This window comes from Lepidothrix coronata, unplaced genomic scaffold (genome assembly GCF_001604755.1).
Source record: "Lepidothrix coronata isolate B3197 unplaced genomic scaffold, Lepidothrix_coronata-1.0 Scaffold137, whole genome shotgun sequence".
In the NCBI taxonomy this organism is placed as follows: Eukaryota; Metazoa; Chordata; class Aves; order Passeriformes; family Pipridae; genus Lepidothrix; species Lepidothrix coronata.
In genome coordinates, this window is record NW_016690317.1 from 2,190,814 (window position 1) to 2,209,060 (window position 18,247).

An 18,247-nucleotide genomic window follows, 5' to 3' on the forward strand; every position below is an offset into this window, starting at 1 on the left:
GCGCTACCAACCTCCAAGGTAAAAAGCATCCCCTCCCTGATCCCACAGAGATTCCTGCTCAGAGGGTGCTGCAGGAGGTGGATGCTGTGGGTCCAACCCCCCCCTTTTTGGGGGCTCTGACCCTTGCCCTTCAGCCACCCCTGACCCTCCCATGCTGCTGGTGACAGTGATGTTTAATCCAGCTTGACCAGCCACGGCTTCCTGCCAGGAAAATGGGGCAGGAGGGGGGGTGGGAGTTCAGTGCTGGAGCTTTGGCAGGTATAAAGAGAAAAGCCAAAAATCCTTCTGTGTTAATCTGCACCGGGGATCTGCACCTGGTGCTCTGCACAATGCAAAGCTCTGCTGTTCCAGCCTGCAGGCCCACAGGGCCCTGGTTGGGGGGGAATAAATACAACCCCCTCACTCTGTATTTTGCCCCAGCATCCTATTAATGCTGTAAAGACACAAAAATCCAGGCTCACCCTTTATGATCTGGGGTCTTTAACCCCTGACCCCGACATGGCACTAAACAGACCCAGGAAAACTCCAGACCACAGAGCCCAATAAATCTGTCCCATCCCTTCAATCCACTTAAAATTCTCCAAGGAGGAGACTCAGCCCCAGAAATCAGTGCAGATGCAAATTTATGGCCTGTCCTGGGATAAATGGGTTTTTCTACTCACAAAGCTCTTGCCCTGAGGGTTGGCTGGGACAAGGTGAAGGCGACCTTGTGGTTGTTCAATTAGAGCAGGGAATGAAGTTGTTGGCCATGCAAGGAGGGAAATGTGAGGACAGCCTGTGGAGAGGGGAGATAAGAGGCACAGCAAGGCCAGGGCAGGACTGGAGGTGCAGCAGGTTATGAATGGAGAGAGGATGTGGTTTTCTGTTTCCTTTTCTGATTGCCATGGAATAAAGAGCTGAAAAATGGGCTTCCTGCGAGGCCAAGATTGAGGGAATTCCCCTGGCCACTGAGGCTCTGCCAAGTCCTTTGCTTTCTCCCCTCTTGCTGGTTGGTATCAACAGTGTAAATACTGGTTTTTCAGTGATTTTTTTCAGGCTGTAGGAGTTGGTTTCTAGGAGGTCTTCAGGTGCTTTGCTCACGGGTCCCTCAGTGGCCCCTCCATGGGGAAACCGAGTCACGGGGGTGCCACCTGGAACTGGGATTTTTCTCCCAGATCAGAGGAAAATGCTGGATATTGAAGGAAGAGCTGAGCTCTTCCTGCAGCAGCTGGGCTGGACTGATGCTTGGGGGTCTCGGGTGGGAGTACAAGGGGCATATTTATTGCTCAGAAATGCTTTTGCCCACGAAAAGGAGAATAAACCCTTGTTTCCCAGAGCTTTGGCTCTCTGGCAAGAAAGGGATAGAGCTTTTAAATGGCTTCAGCAGTGAGTTAAAACTCTTCTTCAGCCCGAAGCTGGGAGGAAATAAACCCCCCCCACAAGTGCCAGGCTTCCTGTGTCACTGGGGCAGCTCGAGCCTGGTGACTCCTCCCTGTCCCTGCAGGCAGTTCATGTCTGGGGAGAGCTGAGATCACCTGATGGAAGGGGATGGGAGCAAGCTTAGATTCCAAGAAAACAGCCCGTTGTGGCAGGGAGAGGATGAAACAATCACTGCAGTGGCCTGTGCGTGGCTCGGGTTTATCTGGAGCTCAGGGCAGCAGGAAGCCACGGGAGGGGATGGGAAGTTCCAAAGCTTGCAAACAATGAGTTCTTGGCCCAGTGTCAGAAGTAAAAGCAGGTTTCTTCTGACCCTTCAAAGGGAGATTGTGATCTGGAAACACCTGCTTTGCGTTAAGACCCAGAATTAAGAGAACAAACTGCGGCAGGGCTGGAGGCTCTGCACAAGTGGGAGCTCTGAGAGCTCATCAGGTTCAGCTGATGGCCCTGGGGCTCCTCCAAATACTCATATATTTGGCTCACCTGTGTCCCAGGGCTCTCTGTGCTCCCTGGGAGATATTTTTGGCACCTTATGGGGCTATGGGAGAGCGTCAAGGGTGGTCTGCAGAGGTGTGATGTGCAACAAAGCACCTTCTCCTTCCCTCTGCCAACACCATTTGTGGCCCCGTGGATCAGCCCATGTGTAATTTGGCTCCCACAGAGGTGCTTTGGCTTTCACAGGTGTTTTGTTGCTGTTAAAACAAGCCCCAGACTTCTCCCTCCCTTCCCTCCCTTGAGGTGTTTGCCTTTTATTAAGAGCCTTTTCATCCCAAAAACTAATAGGAAAATAATTTCCTGACCCATATCTCAGTTTTGCCCAACTGTGAAAGGCTTTTCAGTGACTTTTAGAACTGTTTGGTGGGGATACAAATGGAATATATATATATATTTATTTTATATATATTCAAATAATCTCCTCCCAAATGAATTGAAGCGATATGGGGACAAATGCAATATATATATTTTATGTATATATTTAAATAATCTCCTCCCAAATGAATTGTAGTGATATAGGCAGTGCTTTGCTTCCTTGGCCTTCACATCATTGAGTAACCAAATTAATCTTGCACTTGGTACCTCTGAAAGCTTTATTTTAACTCCCAAAAATTGGGAGCCTCGTGGAAGGTGGGAGAACCGAGCAGGAGGGGGTCTGCAGTGGGATTTTCAATGATGGCTTTGCCAAAGAAAGTGTGAAAGATTTTAAGTGCAGGGCAATTCTCTCTCATCTCACCCCCCTTCATTGTAGGGGCAAATCCTGGAGGAACATCTTTCCCCCAGCCCTGAGCCTCGTCCACAGCACAACACCAGCTGGAAAGACAGGATTCCTGCAGTCCTGCACTGCTTAGTCAGGAGAGGGAACACCCTGGGATTGCTGGGAGAGGGAGCCTGGCTCCTGCTCCAGCCCTGGTTTGACACCTCTGGATCTGTGTCTGGACCTGGGAGGATCCTTCTCCCCAGGGGAAGCTGCACCATGCAGGCTTTTGGGTTTTCTCTGCTTCTGCCCAGCCCTGAGAGCTCCAGGCACAGGCAGAGCCGAGGAGGGGGATGATGCCAGTGGAAACCACCCATTCCTGGTGTCAGTTTTTGGGAATGGAGGGTTTGTGCAGGCAGGGACAGCTCAGAGTCACCTTGCTCTGTGCATGGGTTTGGAAAGGAGATATTCCAGGAGCCTCCTGCCCCTCAGGAGCCCACCTGACCTTCAGGAATGTCACCCAGGAGCTGATGCCTGGCTCTGGCAGCACTTTCCCGTGGATTTTTATCCCGGCCTTTTATCCTGCTGCCTCTCACACTCTGTCTCCCTGAGCAGGGGAAATAAGATCCCTGTAATGACTCTGCTGTAGATCTTTATTAGGGAGAGAAGCCAGAGTTCATCTTGTGTGAGATGCTGTAAAATTGCTGCTCCCGTGAGTTTTCCTCCCAAAGCATCCCCGGGGGATCCCTCTGCACCTTGTCTATTGGCAAACCCATTTTGTGCCAATCCTCAGGAGATCTCTGGGTGGAAGTGGCTCATATGGCCTCTGTGGGAAGGGCTCTTCTCTGCCTCCAGCCTTGAAATAAAATATCCCTGTTCGGAGTTTATCCCATTTCTCTTTTGCTGTTGTTTTGGGAACCTCTGGTTCCCCCAAGTAACCACTGCAAAGTGACTGCAGGAGCCAAGGGGACTGGAGGGGCTCCAGGAGAGCTGGAGAGGGACTTGGGACAAGGGCTGGAGGGACAGGACACAGGGAATGGCTTCCCACTGCCAGAGGGCAGGGATAGATGGGATATGGGGGAGAAATTCCGCCCTGTGAGGCTGGGGAGACCCTGGCACAGGTTGCCCAGAGAAAGCTGAGGCTGCCCCTGGATCCCTGGAAGTGTCCAAGGCCAGGCTGGACAGGGCTTGGAGCAACCTGGGCTAGTGGAAGGTGTCCCTGCCCATGGCAGGGGGTGGAATGAGATGACCTTTGAAGTTCTTTCCAGTCCAAACCATTCCATGATGGTTTACCAAGGTGAGAGTCCACGTCTCCAGCTCTCCTGGTGTCCAAGCCCCTGTGTCTGTCCCGACCTTTGCCTGCTGCCTGTTGCTAAACTTCCAGCCACACGCTCAGTTTTCCAAGGGAGCTCCTGCTTTTCTCAGAAATCCGCCTTTCCACGGCAGAGTTTTGGGGCAGTTTGTGCTGATTACCAGCCCTGCTGGGTCTGGGCACCCCCGGCTCATCAACCCCCCGTGGCCTGGGCCACTGTGAGGATGCAAACCCCGCTGTGGCTCTCCTGACTCATGTGAACCAGCACCCCTGACTCCGATGGGAAAGGCATTACTCACGTGAGCCCGTTTGCAGGGATCAGGGCTCTAATTACCGGCTGCAGCGTGGGAACCAGAGCCATTAGCCCCTAAACCCTCCAGATCATTCCCAATACATTAATGTTTCCAATTAGTTGGAGCCTGGTGCCTCTCTCTCCAGGATGACAGCGCTGCTGGTCCTCGCTCGTGTTCGCTCTGCGTGCCGGCGCCTCATTATATAATGATACAGTCTGTGGTGTAATCCCTGCTCCCAACTGGCTGGGGGATTTCTGCATGTGCCTCATCCAGGACTGATTAGGCAATGGAGGAGACTGGCAAATGAATGTTTGGGTCACATCCTTCCTAATCAGCTTGGAAGCCTCCAGTGCAGGGAGTGTGTGTGTGTGAGGGGGGGGGTTGGGCAGGGGAGGACCCCGGAGCTGTTGGGGCCGTTGGGGACCGTTGGGGGGTTGAAACCCGTTGGCAGCTCTCGAGCAACGAGCTGCCCCTTCCCTGGGGTTTTGCTTTCAGTTCCCGGTCCCTTCTTTCCCTTCCTTCCAAGGAAACCATCTCCACGGCAACCTCAAACCTCCGGGCTTTGCCTGGGAGCTGCTCAGCCGTCCCCGGGACCCCGGTAAGTGGCTCGGGCAGGGCCGGTCCCGGTGGCCCTGTTGGCTCCTGGGTCCAGCAGGCTGGTGTGGCCTGGGGAGGCGAGGGCTGGAGCTGGGCTTGGCAGGGGGGTGGACGAATAAAAACCCCGTGTCTCCTCGTCCTCAAGGCTTTGTATGGCTTTAACCTGGGTGTCCATGGCTGTCCTGGTGCGGGAAGAGCTCTGCCCTGGATGGGTTCGGGGTGAACCCTCGGGCTGTTCCCCTGCAGAGACCCTGCCTGGGGCCGGGGACGTGTCAGGGTGTGGTGGTTGGTTGTGTGTCCTTTGGTGACGGTCTTGGATAGACCGTGAGCGAGCCTGATCCCAGTTTTCCATCTTTTCCGTCGTGTTAGGGAGAGCAGCAGGGCCAGGAGCTGGAGACGGGGACTCTGTCCCCTCTTGGAGCTGCCCGGGCTGTGTGGTGTCACAGGGATCACCGTGGTGCTGAGCCTTGTGCCACCACATGGGCACAGCCCCGGTGCCACGTGGAGGGTGACGATGCACCAGCCTGGTGGAAACGGGTCCTCTGAGATGGGGGGTCTTGCGGGGGGCTCGGGGTTTGCTGGCAGGGGGTAACTGGGATAAAAGTTGTGGAACTGGAGAGGAAGGTGATGCGTCAGGGCTTTTCCTGGAGCTGGTTTTGGGGCTGGGAGCTGAACTGGAGTGTGGTGGGGGCTGACCCTGCCTGTCCCTCTGTCCCCCAGGGCAGGATGAGGCTCCTGAGCGCCGTGTTGGTGGCTCTCAGCCTGTTCCTCACCGGCGTCCGGGGGAACCACACTTCCCGAACCTGCATCTTCCAGACACTCAGCGACTCGGACAAGGACTTCTGCAGGTGAGTGATGCTCTGTCCCCTTCCTCACCTGCACCAGCCCTGGGACATCCCACCACGGGCTGCCCTCAGTGTCCAATGTGTCACCTCCTGGGACAGGAATTCCAGTATCCCCTTTGCCAGCACTATAAACACTGGCTGTTTTCCTCCTTTTGCCAGGAATCCGGGCTGTTTCTGGCCGCCTCAAGTTATTCCCTGGCCTGTCGTGTGGGGGCTTTAAAAGTGACTTTTACAGCGTCAGGGATGACAGGATGCTGTAGAAAAGACTGCTTTTCCATGCAATCCTGGGATGGTTTGCTTGGAAGGGACTTTAAGGATCATCCTGTTCCACCCTCTGCCATGGGCAGGGACGCCTCCTGCTAGCCCAGGTTGCTCCAAGCCCTGTCCAACCTGGCCTTGGACACTTCCAGGGATGGGGTGTCCTCTGGGAAATCCATTCCAGGGCCTCCCCACCCTCACAGGGAGGGATTTCCTCCCAGTATCTGGTAATGAAAGTTTAAATTCCTGCTGCTGCCCGGGAGCAGGAGCAGAGGCTCCGTCCTGTGTTCGCTGCACCACCTTTGGATCCCCCTTTGGATCCCCCATTCCAACCCCATCCCGAGCCTGGGATGGGGACGTGGCGCCGATTCCCACCTCCGGCACCGCAGGATCTCACCTTGTACTCTCTTCCCTCTTCTCCAGAGGGGATTTGGAAGTGATCTACCCCGACGTGGGGGACGTGTCCTGCTCCTACGTCCCCAAGTGCCACGGCTACCGGCGGCGGCTCAGCCGGGAATGGGGCAGCCCCCACATCCGCTACTCCTGGGCTGAGAAGGTGAGTCCTGCTCCAGCTTCCACGTCCAAGGAATTTACTGGGATTGGGGTGACTTCTTTCAGCCTTTTTTCCCGTTGCTTCAGAGGTTTTGTGCAAGTCTGAGCGTGGACAAACTTTTTTTCCCCGACATTGTGACCGTTTATTATTATTTTTTTCCTACGTTGTTGCAGTTAAATCGTCTTTTCCTGCAGTCACACTTTTGTTTTTACTACCTTGAGGCCACTTTTAAATATTTTTTTTTGCTACCCTGGCCATTTCCTAAATATTTTGGCTACGTTGCAGCCATCTTAACAAATATTTCTGCCACACTGTAGCCATTTAATAAATATTTTCGCCATATTCCAGACATTCAATTAAAAATATCCTCTGCATTATAAACGTTATTTTGCCTACCTTGTAGCCACTTATAATATTCCCTACACTGTGGCTACTTAATCATTTAAATTTTTGCCACATTATGCCCTTCTAAAAGTATTAATTTTTTTTTTTTTTATATTGTGACCATTTTATTAAGTGGCCAGAATGTAGCAAAGAAATTAAATACCTTTTTTTTTTTTTTTGCTACACTGTGAGGACTTAATGATTTAAAATTTTGCTATATTTGGCCACTTAATGATTTAATTTTTTTGCTGTGTTGTGGCCACCTAATGAATTTAATTTTTGCTGTCGTGTGGCTGTTTTTTAAAAAATTAATTAAACGGCCACAACATCGGGGAAAATATGAACTAAGTGGCCACAGTGTAGGAAAAAATTTAAATAATTTTCTTGCTGCATTGTGGCTGCTGTAAATTTTTATTTTTTTTTTTTTTGCTATGTTTTGGCCACTTCAATGTTTTTTCCTCTCTTGTGGTCATTTAATTTTTGGTGTATTCTGGACCCTTTTATTTTTTATTTTTTCCCTTCGCCGTGGCCGTTTTAATTTAATTTTTTTGCCACCAAAAAAAAAAAAAAGAAAAAAGAAAAATATTTTTACGATTTTTTTTTTTTGTCAATATTTTTAAAGACCATCCCACGCTCTGGCTTTGATATCTGGGATTTGGTATTTCCAGCCGGTGCTGCTGCGGGATCCCGATGGAATTCGGGATGAGGAGTTTGGGGGGGGGTCCCGGTGCTGCAGTTCCACCCTGATGCCACCAGGTGGTAGCATTGAACTTCCCGAGCTCCAGCGCCGCCGGGACTGGGAGGGACTGGGAAAACTGGGAGCGACTGGGAAAACTGGGAGCAACTGGGAAAACTGGGAGCGACTGGGGGACTGCTGGGCGTGCCCTGGGCAGGGGAGCAGGTGAACAAGTGGGAGCTGTTCAGGGAGGGAATTCTGCCCGCCGTGTCCAGCTGGGTGTCCGAGGATGTGGTGGCGTCGACTCTCAGCGTTCCCAAATCCCTGTGAAATCCTTGCTGGCACCCCAAGAACTCCCGAATCCCAATAATTGCCGTGTTTCCCATCGCTGGCTCCAGCCCTGGCGCAGCTCGATAAGGGAAAACTCACTTCTCCTCTGCCTCGGGGCGTTAACAATCCGTTTTTCCGGCTCTTCCTCGCCGTCTGGGAAGTCTCTTCCCCCGGTGGATCACATGGTTTGAAGTAGAACTTTCCCTTAAAGATGTCTGATTCTTCCAAAATAACCCTCCTTCCTGGCAGAGGCTGCTGCACACGGGATCACCCGTCGGCCCCGCGGCGCTTTCCAGGAGTTTGAAGTTTCCCAGGGATTGTTGTTTCCCAGGCAGTTGTTTTCCTTTATATTTTAGTCCTGGAAAGCAAAGCCCGGCAGGGAGAAGGGAAGGGACTGGCTGGTGGATGTGTCTCCGTTGGGTGAACGGTGCTGCCGGGCTGGGGGAGGATTTTAGGGATGAGAGCCAGACCCTTCCCCGCTGTGCCAGGGGGATGCAGGCTCTGCATCCCTGAGCCCAAAAACGAGGGCAGGGGAGTGAACATCCCCAGTTGGGGTTTGGGAGCCGGGTGTGTGTCACCAGCACCCGTTTATTTTGGGATGGGACCCCAGCTGTGGCCCAGGGAGGGGGGCAGATCCCTGGGGAGCCCCTCCCAGGGGGCCAGTGGCTCCCGCTGGCATCGGGGCTGGCTCTGCTGATGGATTTGGCACCGTTTCCTTCCAAGACATCTCAGCACATCTTGTGCTCAGGCGGCATCTGAGGACACGGGTCCTGCTGCTTCCCGTGGTTTGTGTTGATTTTTCTCCTCTGGCCCTTCCCAAAAAAAAGAAAAACAACCACATCCCCAGCTGAACGTTCCAGCTTCATCCAGGGTTAATTTTGGGCAAGGGGCTGGCCGGCCTTAAACCCATCACAGAGAACTGGATCTGAAATGCTTCAGACTTTTCTTTATAGGAATATTTCATTCTCTTACTCCTGAACCCGTAAGGATGCTTCAGCATAATATTATTCCCTCAAAAAAACAACAAAAAAATCACCCTAAATCGAGTGGGAACAAGAGTTGCGTCACAGGGCTGAGGTGTGTGAGTTGTTTTCGTGGCTTATGATGGGATTTTCGAAGCCCAGGAAACTTGATTATCCTTTATTTGTTCCCAGAGTGAGAAGGGGAAACCTCACTTCCCCAGAGTTGTCTCTGTCCTCCACGTGATGCTCCCGGGCACACGAGAGGCTCAGTGATCCCTGGCTGGGGTGCTGAGGGCTGGGTGAAGGGCTGGAGATGCTTTTTTTTTCCACCCGAATCAGCGGCAGAAAAACTCGGGGTTTGAGGATGCAAACTTGTGTAGGAAGTGTCGGCTCTGTGTGGAACACTTTGTCTCTTCAAGAAAAACAACCACCAAAAAAGCCAAATGCGGAGTGTTTGTTTTTATCTCTGGAAATATTTATCAGTTTTCCAGGGAGGGAGGGAGGGAATGGGATGTTTCCCATCCTTGTCCCAGTTACTGGTGATGGATTTTGCGAGGGGGGTCAGGTTTGACCCTGCCTGTGCCCAAGGTCTCCCCTCCCAGCCTTTGGTGCTCCTTGATGTTTTTGGGTGAAGGGCCTTAAAGTGAGGTGGCATCTTGCAAAGCTGAGCTCTGGTGGCATCAAAACCTGGCCTGGAGGACTTTAATACGTTGTTTTATGTGTGGTTAGAGTGGTTTTTAATTTTCCATGATGCTTGTCCAGTTTGAACACGGGGCTGTTAAAACCAGCTCTATCAAACATCACTTCTGCTGCCCCAAAGACCCATTTTTGGACTCTTTTGATGCAGTGAAGGCAGCTGTTGTGTCTGGCTGCATCTCTGAGAGCAACACAGGCAGGCACAGGAGTAAGGGATGCTTTGCCAGGCACAGGAGTTTGGTTAGGGATGGTTTGGGTACCTTAGAAACCCTTTGACTGCTGGGCACAGCTTGTGCCCACGTTTTGGGTGGGTGGGAAGTGCCTGTCTCCCAGCCCTGTGCTGGAGCAGAGCAGCCAGTTGGTCTGTCCTGGTGTGCAGAGGACTGGGAGACGTAGCCCTGGGATGCTGGGGATGCTCAGTCCATGTGGGATGCAGCCCTGGGATGCTGGGGATGCTCAGTCCATGTGGGATGCAGCCCTGGGATGCTGGGGATGCTCAGTCCATGTGGGATGCAGCCCTGGGATGCTGGGGATGCTCAGTCCATGTGGGATGCAGCCCTGGGATGCAGGGGATGCTCAGTCCTCACTGGAAGACCCCCCGAACACCGAATAACTTTCTCTGTGCACACCCCACACACCCTTTGGGTACCACTGTAAGGCTGTAACACGGAGCAAACCCCAAATATTAAAGCTTCCACCGGCACCTTCCCAAAAAAAACCCCAGCAGAGGAGCTGCCGGAGGCCCTTCCCCGGGGCCGCCGGAGCGGGAGAGAACATCTGGAAGGACGGGAAATGCGTCCTCCTTGCCCTGCCACGATATTGCTTGGCTCGACCAAAAAATAAATTGGAAAAGAAAATTGGCCATCGCATCAATTTGGGGGCGAGTTTATAAATCCTGCAGCTAAGCAATCCCCCCCGAAGATGATGTATCGTCGCATTAACCCGAGCGCCGCGTTCCCTGATTCGCTTTTATTGCCGCGGCTGGTGGCAGACAGAAAAACAGATTACACTTGAGATCAAATCGATGGGAACTTTATTTACCGGCCTTTTCGAACACGTATCTCTGGGCTTTATAAAAACATACGGCAGATGCCGTTGGTGGGACTTGTCTCCTTGTTAAAAAGCAATTTTACCTGCCGGGAGTTCTCGGGCCGCGGGTTTGTGGAGTTACCTTTTACCTGCTCCTCCAGATTTGTTTTCATCCCAGGGTTTGACAACTTCCTTAGTTAGAGGCCTCGTTGGTTTTCTTTGGGCTGTGCCATGCATTGTTTAGGATACATGGGAAGGAGTAGGACTTTTATTCCAGGCAAGAAAAAAAGTGCTTTTCTCAGGGTTCCTACTCTAAACTCAACTATTTTAAACTTAAGTTGTTTTTGGAAGAACCCTCTCCTGGCCAAGCCACAATCCATGAGCTACAACTTCTTTCTGCAGCTGTCCAGGTCACTTATTTAAAACCATTTCCACGGTGGAACGAACTGGAGCTGAAAAGGCAGCTGGAAAAGCCCCCGGCTGTGTGATCCGTGGGATGATCCCCTCAGGGGTTCATGCAGCAGCTCTCTGTGCCCAAACCTGTGACCAGCACCCAGGGGTGCTGCCCTGGGGCTGGAGATGTCCTGCCATGGCACTGGGGATCCCAGCCATGCCCAGGGAGGGAAGGGCAGGGCAATGAGCCTCTCCCAGGAGTTTGGGTCGTGCCTGGAGTCCACAGCAAAGTGCACTTGGTTATAGCCCAGCCTTGTCCCCAGTTCTCCCCTTTTTGTGAGCACTTGGTGGCCGAGTTGGGGACAGTCCTGATTTATAAAGGTTTCTGTGCTCTAGGGGCTGGGGCCCATTATTTGGAAAAATCATTTGTATGAGCAAATCCATTAACTTTTAACAAAGGGAGGAGAAGGTCTGTTCAGTCTCCTGTGCTCCAGTTGTGTCAGGAGGGGATTTGCAGCTGGCTGAGAGGGGCCTTTTCCGTGGCACTCAGGTTCAATTTGAGGCTCGTTAAAGAAGATGGTTTTAAGCAGAAGATTCCTGACAGTTTGTGTATCCTCCTTGGCTCGTGGAACCGTCTGGAGTTACGGAGCCACCAGAGTGTTTTTTCTCTCTCAGCCCTGTCTGGGCTCCTTAGAAACAATGGCCCAACATTCCTTCCCGATGCTGTCAGCCCCATATTATGGGGATTAGCCCAAGCCCCTGGTGATGAACCCCTCCCTTTGGCCTTGCTGGTTTGGGTTCCCATGCCCTGGGACCCTGCTGTGGCATTCCAGCATCATTCCAGCATCCCAGCCCAGCGGCTCCCGGCGCCTGGGCCCGGCCCTGCAGCCAGGGGATGGTGGTGTGAGGGCTGTGAGCTACCAGAGTGCCTCTTTGAGGGCTGCAGTGTGGGGTGGTACGGCCACAAACTGTGCGCGCTGCGGGCTCTCCGTGCTGCTCCAGCCCTGTCCTCTGCTGACCCGCCCGCTGCGAGCGCCGGTGCTTTTTTGGGGGGTCACTCTGGGATGTGATCCCTGAGCAAGGCACCGCTTTGATTTCCAAGCCTTTTGAGGAGCTTTTCCCTTGATGTAAAGCGCCGGAGTGCTTTAACAACACAGCACAGGGTGTTATTCCCCACCGGGCCCTTTCCCCACCGGAGGGGACCTTTGGGACAGCTGGTGTCACACGCCATGAGAGCCTCTTTCCATGAGCAATCTTGGCAGGAATGTCACTTCCCATTTGCCTCATTACCTCCACGTTTGCCGGACCTTTAACCACCCCGGACAAATAAAATGTTCCCCTTCAGGCCAGGAGGGTGGGAAGAACCCACAGGTCACCCGGTCTCGTTGCTGTGTGTCGGCATCTCCGGCGTCTGGGACACACTTGTGACTGTTCCAGCAGCAAAATGTTTGAAGCAGCCGCTGATTTTCTCTTTGATCCCTGTAAACACTATACAGTAATCAAAGTTTAAGCTGCTTTGGGTGAAATAATTGCTTAACAATCATATAAGACAAAGTGATTCAACAAATGACAATTAGGACTTGTGATCTACGGAACAGATGCATTCAGTGTAGCATATTATAATGTGCTAATACGAGATTGACAGCACAATAATAGGAGAGAACAGCCACTCAGCCTATAATTCCAAACCAAATGTGAGGCTGTCCACAGAGCTCAAATCCGAACAGGCTGTAAAATTAGAGGTAAGAAGGCACAAGTTTCACAAAGACTCATTAGCAGGTTGGCTGTGAATTTCCAAGGAAGGGAGGGAGGGGGGGGGGAAGGAAAAAAAAAATTCCTGCTGGAGGATTCACTCGTGATTGCAACCTCCGCCTGTCTATATGTTGGGAAGTGAGTAACCTATATCTCGCTGGTCTCGAGCAGGCTGGAGCTGCTGCTGTTCCCTGTTGGCAGCCAGGTTTTGGAGCAGAGGGTGGCTCCTGAGCCGGATCCCGCTGCCGGGGGACGGGATGCATCAGACAGAGTTACTGTACAGCTCGGGTACATGAACCAGACAACGGTGTGAAGGACCAAATGAAATCAAGACTGATATGAGCACGGAGCTCCAAGGGGCGTTCCCCGTGGGAATTGGGCGCTGCCCAAGCCCTAAATGATACTGATGGGTGACAGGGGCACCCTTTAGCCCTGTCCATGGCGATTAAGGCAGCTGGGTTGGGCTTGCTCTTCTCTTTGGGTAAATCAAGAGACGGGGACGTGTGCAGGAGTGGAGGTTGTCAATCCCCGGGGCCCTGCGTGAGCGGGGAGCACGTGCAGAGGCAGGAGCTGGGATCCATCCTCCCCGATCCCCTCCGAGGGCTGGATGTGCCCTGGAATGCGCCGCGCGTTCTGCTCTCTGCTCTCTCCTTCCAGAGCTGCTTTTGGAGCCAAAGAGATCAAAGGAACTAATATTTTCAGCTCTGGTGACAAAACAGATTTCAGCTCGTCTTGTACTTCACGGGCACCCCGCACGTATTCCACTAACATATAATTTTGCCATATTTTAGTATTAAATAAACATGCCAGAAAAATACACTTTTTTTGTGCGTGGGGGAGGACGAGAAGGTTTGGTAATTAAAACTTCTATCCATCAGCGCTTAACTCCGGGAGATAATTGTGTTGCTCCCGCAGATGTAGGTTTTTTGTGTTGAATTATCCCCGTTTTGTGTTAAAATTGGAGCTGGTGCTTGTGTTTGTGTGGAGACGGGATGCTCCATGGGCTGTCCAGGATTCCAGTGGGGATATCCCAGGGAGGGTGTGATCGTGCTCTGGTTGGGAATTTGCTGGGAATTTGGCTTTTTTTCCCCTTGGTTTATTGCATGGGCAAGTCCCTGTGGCCGCAGGGCATCTTTATACCCACTTTATTTTCACCTGTTAATCCAAAAGCTGCAGAGATGAACCTGCCAGGGTGGGCCTGTAATGAAGAAATAGAGATTTTATATTATGTTTTTCATTGCAAAGCCAAACTGTGCTGTAGAAGCAGCTGAATCCATTGAAAATAACCCATTTCTTTTCCCCCCCCGCCCCATATTTGGCTTTTTTCTGGGATGTTCTGACTGCCAACCACAGCCTGTGCTGCCCTGTGATGTGCCAGTGTGGGCACTCGGGGTTTGAGAGCCTTTAGCTGAGGTGACACTGGAGAAAAGGCTGCAAAGCTCAGCCCTTCCCCTCCTTTAAACTCCCCTCCGTGGTTTATTTTGGAGGGGACCCTCAGGAAGTGCTGCCCCCAGATGCCAAAGCCTGTCTGGGTTTCAAATCTTCCACGGGGTGGTCGATGGCAGATCGATGAGCCCCGAGGGGGGTGTCACACTCACTGTGTCTCCTGACATTCCCAGGACCTGCCTGGGCTTCCTCAGAAGGAATTAGTGGCATTTTGGGTGGGCAGGAGGGTTTATGGCAGCAGGCAGGTTCCTCCGGGTGCTCCTGGCACTTGCGCCTTGAAGATTGAATTTGTGGGGTCTGAGATTATGTTTGATCGTTGGGGAGCTGGGCATGGCTGCCCAAAATCTTTCTCATCTTTCCTGGCATCCTCCTGCTCTCCCTGGAATCCTCCCCAGCTCCTCTGCCTGTGCTGGCACTGGGAATGGGTGGGAAATATCCCTCCTGCCTCCCCCACTGCTGCTGCCCCTCATCAGCTGTAACCAGAGGGGGGAACCTGGCGGGGCAGGGACACTGTGGAGAGCTGGGAATGTTCCTGGCCCTGCTCCACAGCTCTGGCCTTGGGCTTTGTTTGGGCAGGGAAAGGCTCCAGGACCTCTGGAATAGTGGGTTGAGTGTATTGGGGGGGGTGTGTGTCTCTGCTCCATCACCCTTCCCATTCCAGGCAGGTGTCACCCTTCCTGCTCTTCCAGAAGGCTCTGGGTGCAGCCAGGCTCTCCTGGGATGTGCTGAGTTGCTGAGCATGTGGATGAAAATGCTGGGAATTGCTGGGTGCTGGTGGCTTGGATTTGGGAGGAGGGGGAGAACCAGGAGGGGAAGTGAAGTGTGGGAGAGGTATTTGCCACCCTAACCCTGAGGGAGCCTTCCTGTGGGATTATCCAAGCATCTCCCACCCCCTCCCTGGAATGTGGGGTGGCTCCAGCCTGCTCTGAGCCCAGTTTTGGCAGCAGAGGTTGTTGATGCCCTTCAGCAACCCTCGCCGGGTCCCTTTCCTGCAGGGAAACCTGCTCTGTCCTGCTTTCCCACTCCAGCTGTGCTTCCCCAGCATCACCTCCCACTGCAGGGAGCATCCCGGGGAGCTCAGCCTCACCACGGGGCTCTGAGCCGGGAGAAAACATCCCTGGGATCCTTCCTCCCCTGCAGCATCTTCCCCGGCGCCTTCCCTGCCAGCGCAGGAGCCTTTTCCACGGATGAGTAATTCTTCCCAATTTGGGGGCTCCTTCCTGTGCTGTAACAACCCCGAGCTCTCCTGCCTTTTTCCAGCTGCCAATCTGCAGCAGAAATTCCCCCTTTTTTTTTTTTTTTTTATTTTTTCCCCCCCGGCGGGAGGGGAGGGGGAATCTCGGTTATACAATCGGGGGTTGGGGCGACTTATTTTGGATCCCTCCTTCCTGCCTCCAAATTGCAGCTTCGAATGTGACAAGTTACAAAACACTTGAGTCATTTCTCTCTCTCTCTCTTTCTCTCTTTCTCTCTCTCTCGCGCTGCCTTTTTCCCCCACAAGGGTTTGGGTTGTTTTAGAGGGGGGAAAAAAAAAGGAGAAAAAAAGGAGAAAGAAAGAAAAAGCGGGGAGGGGAAGGGGAGGGGGGGGAAGGTGGCTCCCAGCGTCCCCCCCAGCCCGGGGGGGCTCCGTGCAGCCCCCTCCCAGGGTAACTCGGAGGGCTGTTTATATAAGCTGCTCATGCTCTGCGGAGCCGCAGCGAGAGGCTGCTGTCGATTCCGAGGAAAACCCACGTCTGCCCACGTAGGATCTCCCGAGCAGGGTTGTGTAACAGGCAGCCACGCTCTGCCAGGGGGGTCGGGAGATCCTGCTGGAGGGATATCGTGGGTATCCGGAGGTAGAGGAGCGGAGAAAGTCGGTGGTGCTGCGAAAAAGTCCGTCTGGTTCGACGCGCTGCTGCATCTCAGGGGGGGTTGGGAGTGCCCAGGGGGTCCTGCCCTGGGCTGGCCTCACCTCCCAGCACCTATTTTAAACTCATTGAGTCATTAGGTGACTTTCCAGTACCTCTGTTTCGTGGGAGCTTGGAATCAAAGGGATTTTTGTGATGAGACTCAGCGCCGGGCTGGAGGGAAATATGAGTGTTGTGCTCTTGGTGGAGGGGGTGGCCTGATCCTGAGCGTTCCCGGAGCTCCCCGCTGCCCTCTCTGGGAGTGGGGCGTTCAGGTCGGACGTCAGGAGGAATTTCCTCATGGGGAGGGTTGTTAAAAGTTGGAAGGGGCTGCCCAGGGAGGTGGTGGAGGTGTCCAGGGAAGGACTGGACGTGGCACTCAGAGCTCTGGGCTGCGGGACGAGGTGGGGACTGGCCAAAGGTTGGACTCCACAGCCTTGGATGGCTTTTCCAACTGGATGATCCTGTGATTTTTGGCAGCAAAGCCCTTTATTCTCCTCAATACCTGAAGGGGGGGGGTCGCCCCCATCCCTACGACCCTGCAGGGACGGGGGTTGTGTGTTACTGTTTCAATCCTTTTCTCTATAAACACGGGGGGAAAAAAAAACCAGCCAAGCTGGCGGCTTGTGTCGCTCCAGCCTCCGAGAACCACTCTCTGAGTTCTGGGATTGGAGTTCTTTGCAGTGTTACATTTTTATCCAGATTTATTCATGCAGAACAGAGGCGCGGGGCGAGTCGCCCTGCACCGGGGAGCGCTGCTATACATAAGAATGCTCCTTCATTTACATCCTCCCTCCCCTTTCCCCACAATTGAACTATTCGGGGTTATTTTTATTCCTCGAGTGTGGTTTTTTTTTTTTTTTTTAATTTTATTTAAAAAAAAAAAAAGGTGGAGGGGAAGGGGAGGAGGAAAAAAAAAAATCCACCCGTCTAAATTCACCTTATTTTTACTTCTATTAAAATTTCCCCTCCGGAATTTTTATCAGCCATAAAAATGAGGCACATGAGTGAAGCTTCACCCGAGGGGAGAGCCGAGGCCCGGGGATGAGGGGGAGGAATGTGTTTTGGGGCAAAGAGTAAGTTTATAACTATTTTTCTCTTAACTGGAGCAGTTAGCTGCACTGCAAGCCATTCATCTTCTGATTTAATAACTCATTCTCCCTGTGAGATGGGGTATTATAGCCCTGGATATTGCTTTTCTTGGGATCGAGTATCGAAGATGAGCCCACTTTTTCTAATAAAATGCGTTTTCATTCTAATTGAAATAATTTTCTGCTCCGTGCTTTCCCCCTTTATTTTGGGTTCTAAGCTCTGCTTTCCCCAAATCCCCCTTTCTGGCCTGGCATTTATTTATTTCCCTTCCCAAATGACGGAAATACAACTCCCTCATTTCCCCCCATCCCAGGGGAGCTCGTGTGAGGGAGAAGTGCTGCTGTTTGCCTTGGTCTGCCTCTAATCAATTAATAAATCAGATATTATATAATATGTAGTATATTCTGCTTCGGGGGGGGGGAGTCTTCCCTGCTGCTGGATGGACTTTTGGGGCACCAAAGAGGGGGTTTGTGACCGTTTTCCCCCTTTTTTGTCACTTTTTTAGCAGCAGTGCCTCCCCTGGAGGAAACATTTCCCCGTGCAGCGGCTGCTGCCGGTGCCTCTGGGGTGTGATGAGTTTGCAGGGCCCCGAGGAAGGGCCGGGGCAGGCAGGGTTTGGAGCCGGGGAGGTTTTCCTGGGAGCAGAGGGTTTCCTGGGAGCAGAGGGAGCTCTCGGCTCGCGGCTCCGCCGCTTCCCTGCGCCGCCTCGCCGGGGTTAACATCCTGAAACAAAACTTCTCCCTTTCATGTTCCCCTCAGCCCCGGCTGTCTCTTAACTAATCATTTGATCTCGGCATCTCCTCGAGAGAGAAGGTCGGGAATTAATGGGAAGGAGGAATTAAGCAGAGGATCAAAGCGGCTGCGTCGCGGGGCTGCGTTTTTGGGGGATCGTGGTGGCTTTATGGGGGGACATGGGGGACACTCAGGGTGGCAGCTCCTCATTCTCCATGTCCAGCTCCTCGTGCTCTGTGTCCAGCTCCTCGTGCTCCATGTCCAGCTCCTCGTGCTCTGTGTCCAGCTCCTCGTTCTCCATGTCCAGCTCCTCGTGCTCTGTGTCCAGCTCCTCATTCTCCATGTCCAGCTCCTCGTGCTCTGTGTCCAGCTCCTCATTCTCCATGTCCAGCTCCTCGTGCTC

General features: G+C 52.8%; 1 protein-coding gene across 1 annotated transcript in view; it reads left to right on the forward strand.

Moving 5' to 3' along the window:
- The first annotated feature begins 4,609 nt into the window (after nt 1-4,609).
- The window catches only part of PEBP4 (phosphatidylethanolamine binding protein 4), a 74,503-nt gene continuing 60,865 nt past the window's right edge, over nt 4,610-18,247 (forward strand). Inside the window, exons 1-3 of the mRNA XM_017827312.1 lie at nt 4,610-4,811; nt 5,531-5,658; nt 6,337-6,469. Of these exons, the coding sequence (XP_017682801.1) occupies nt 5,537-5,658; nt 6,337-6,469 (255 nt within the window). The 5' untranslated portion in view covers nt 4,610-4,811; nt 5,531-5,536. The remainder of the gene's footprint in view (nt 4,812-5,530; nt 5,659-6,336; nt 6,470-18,247) is intronic.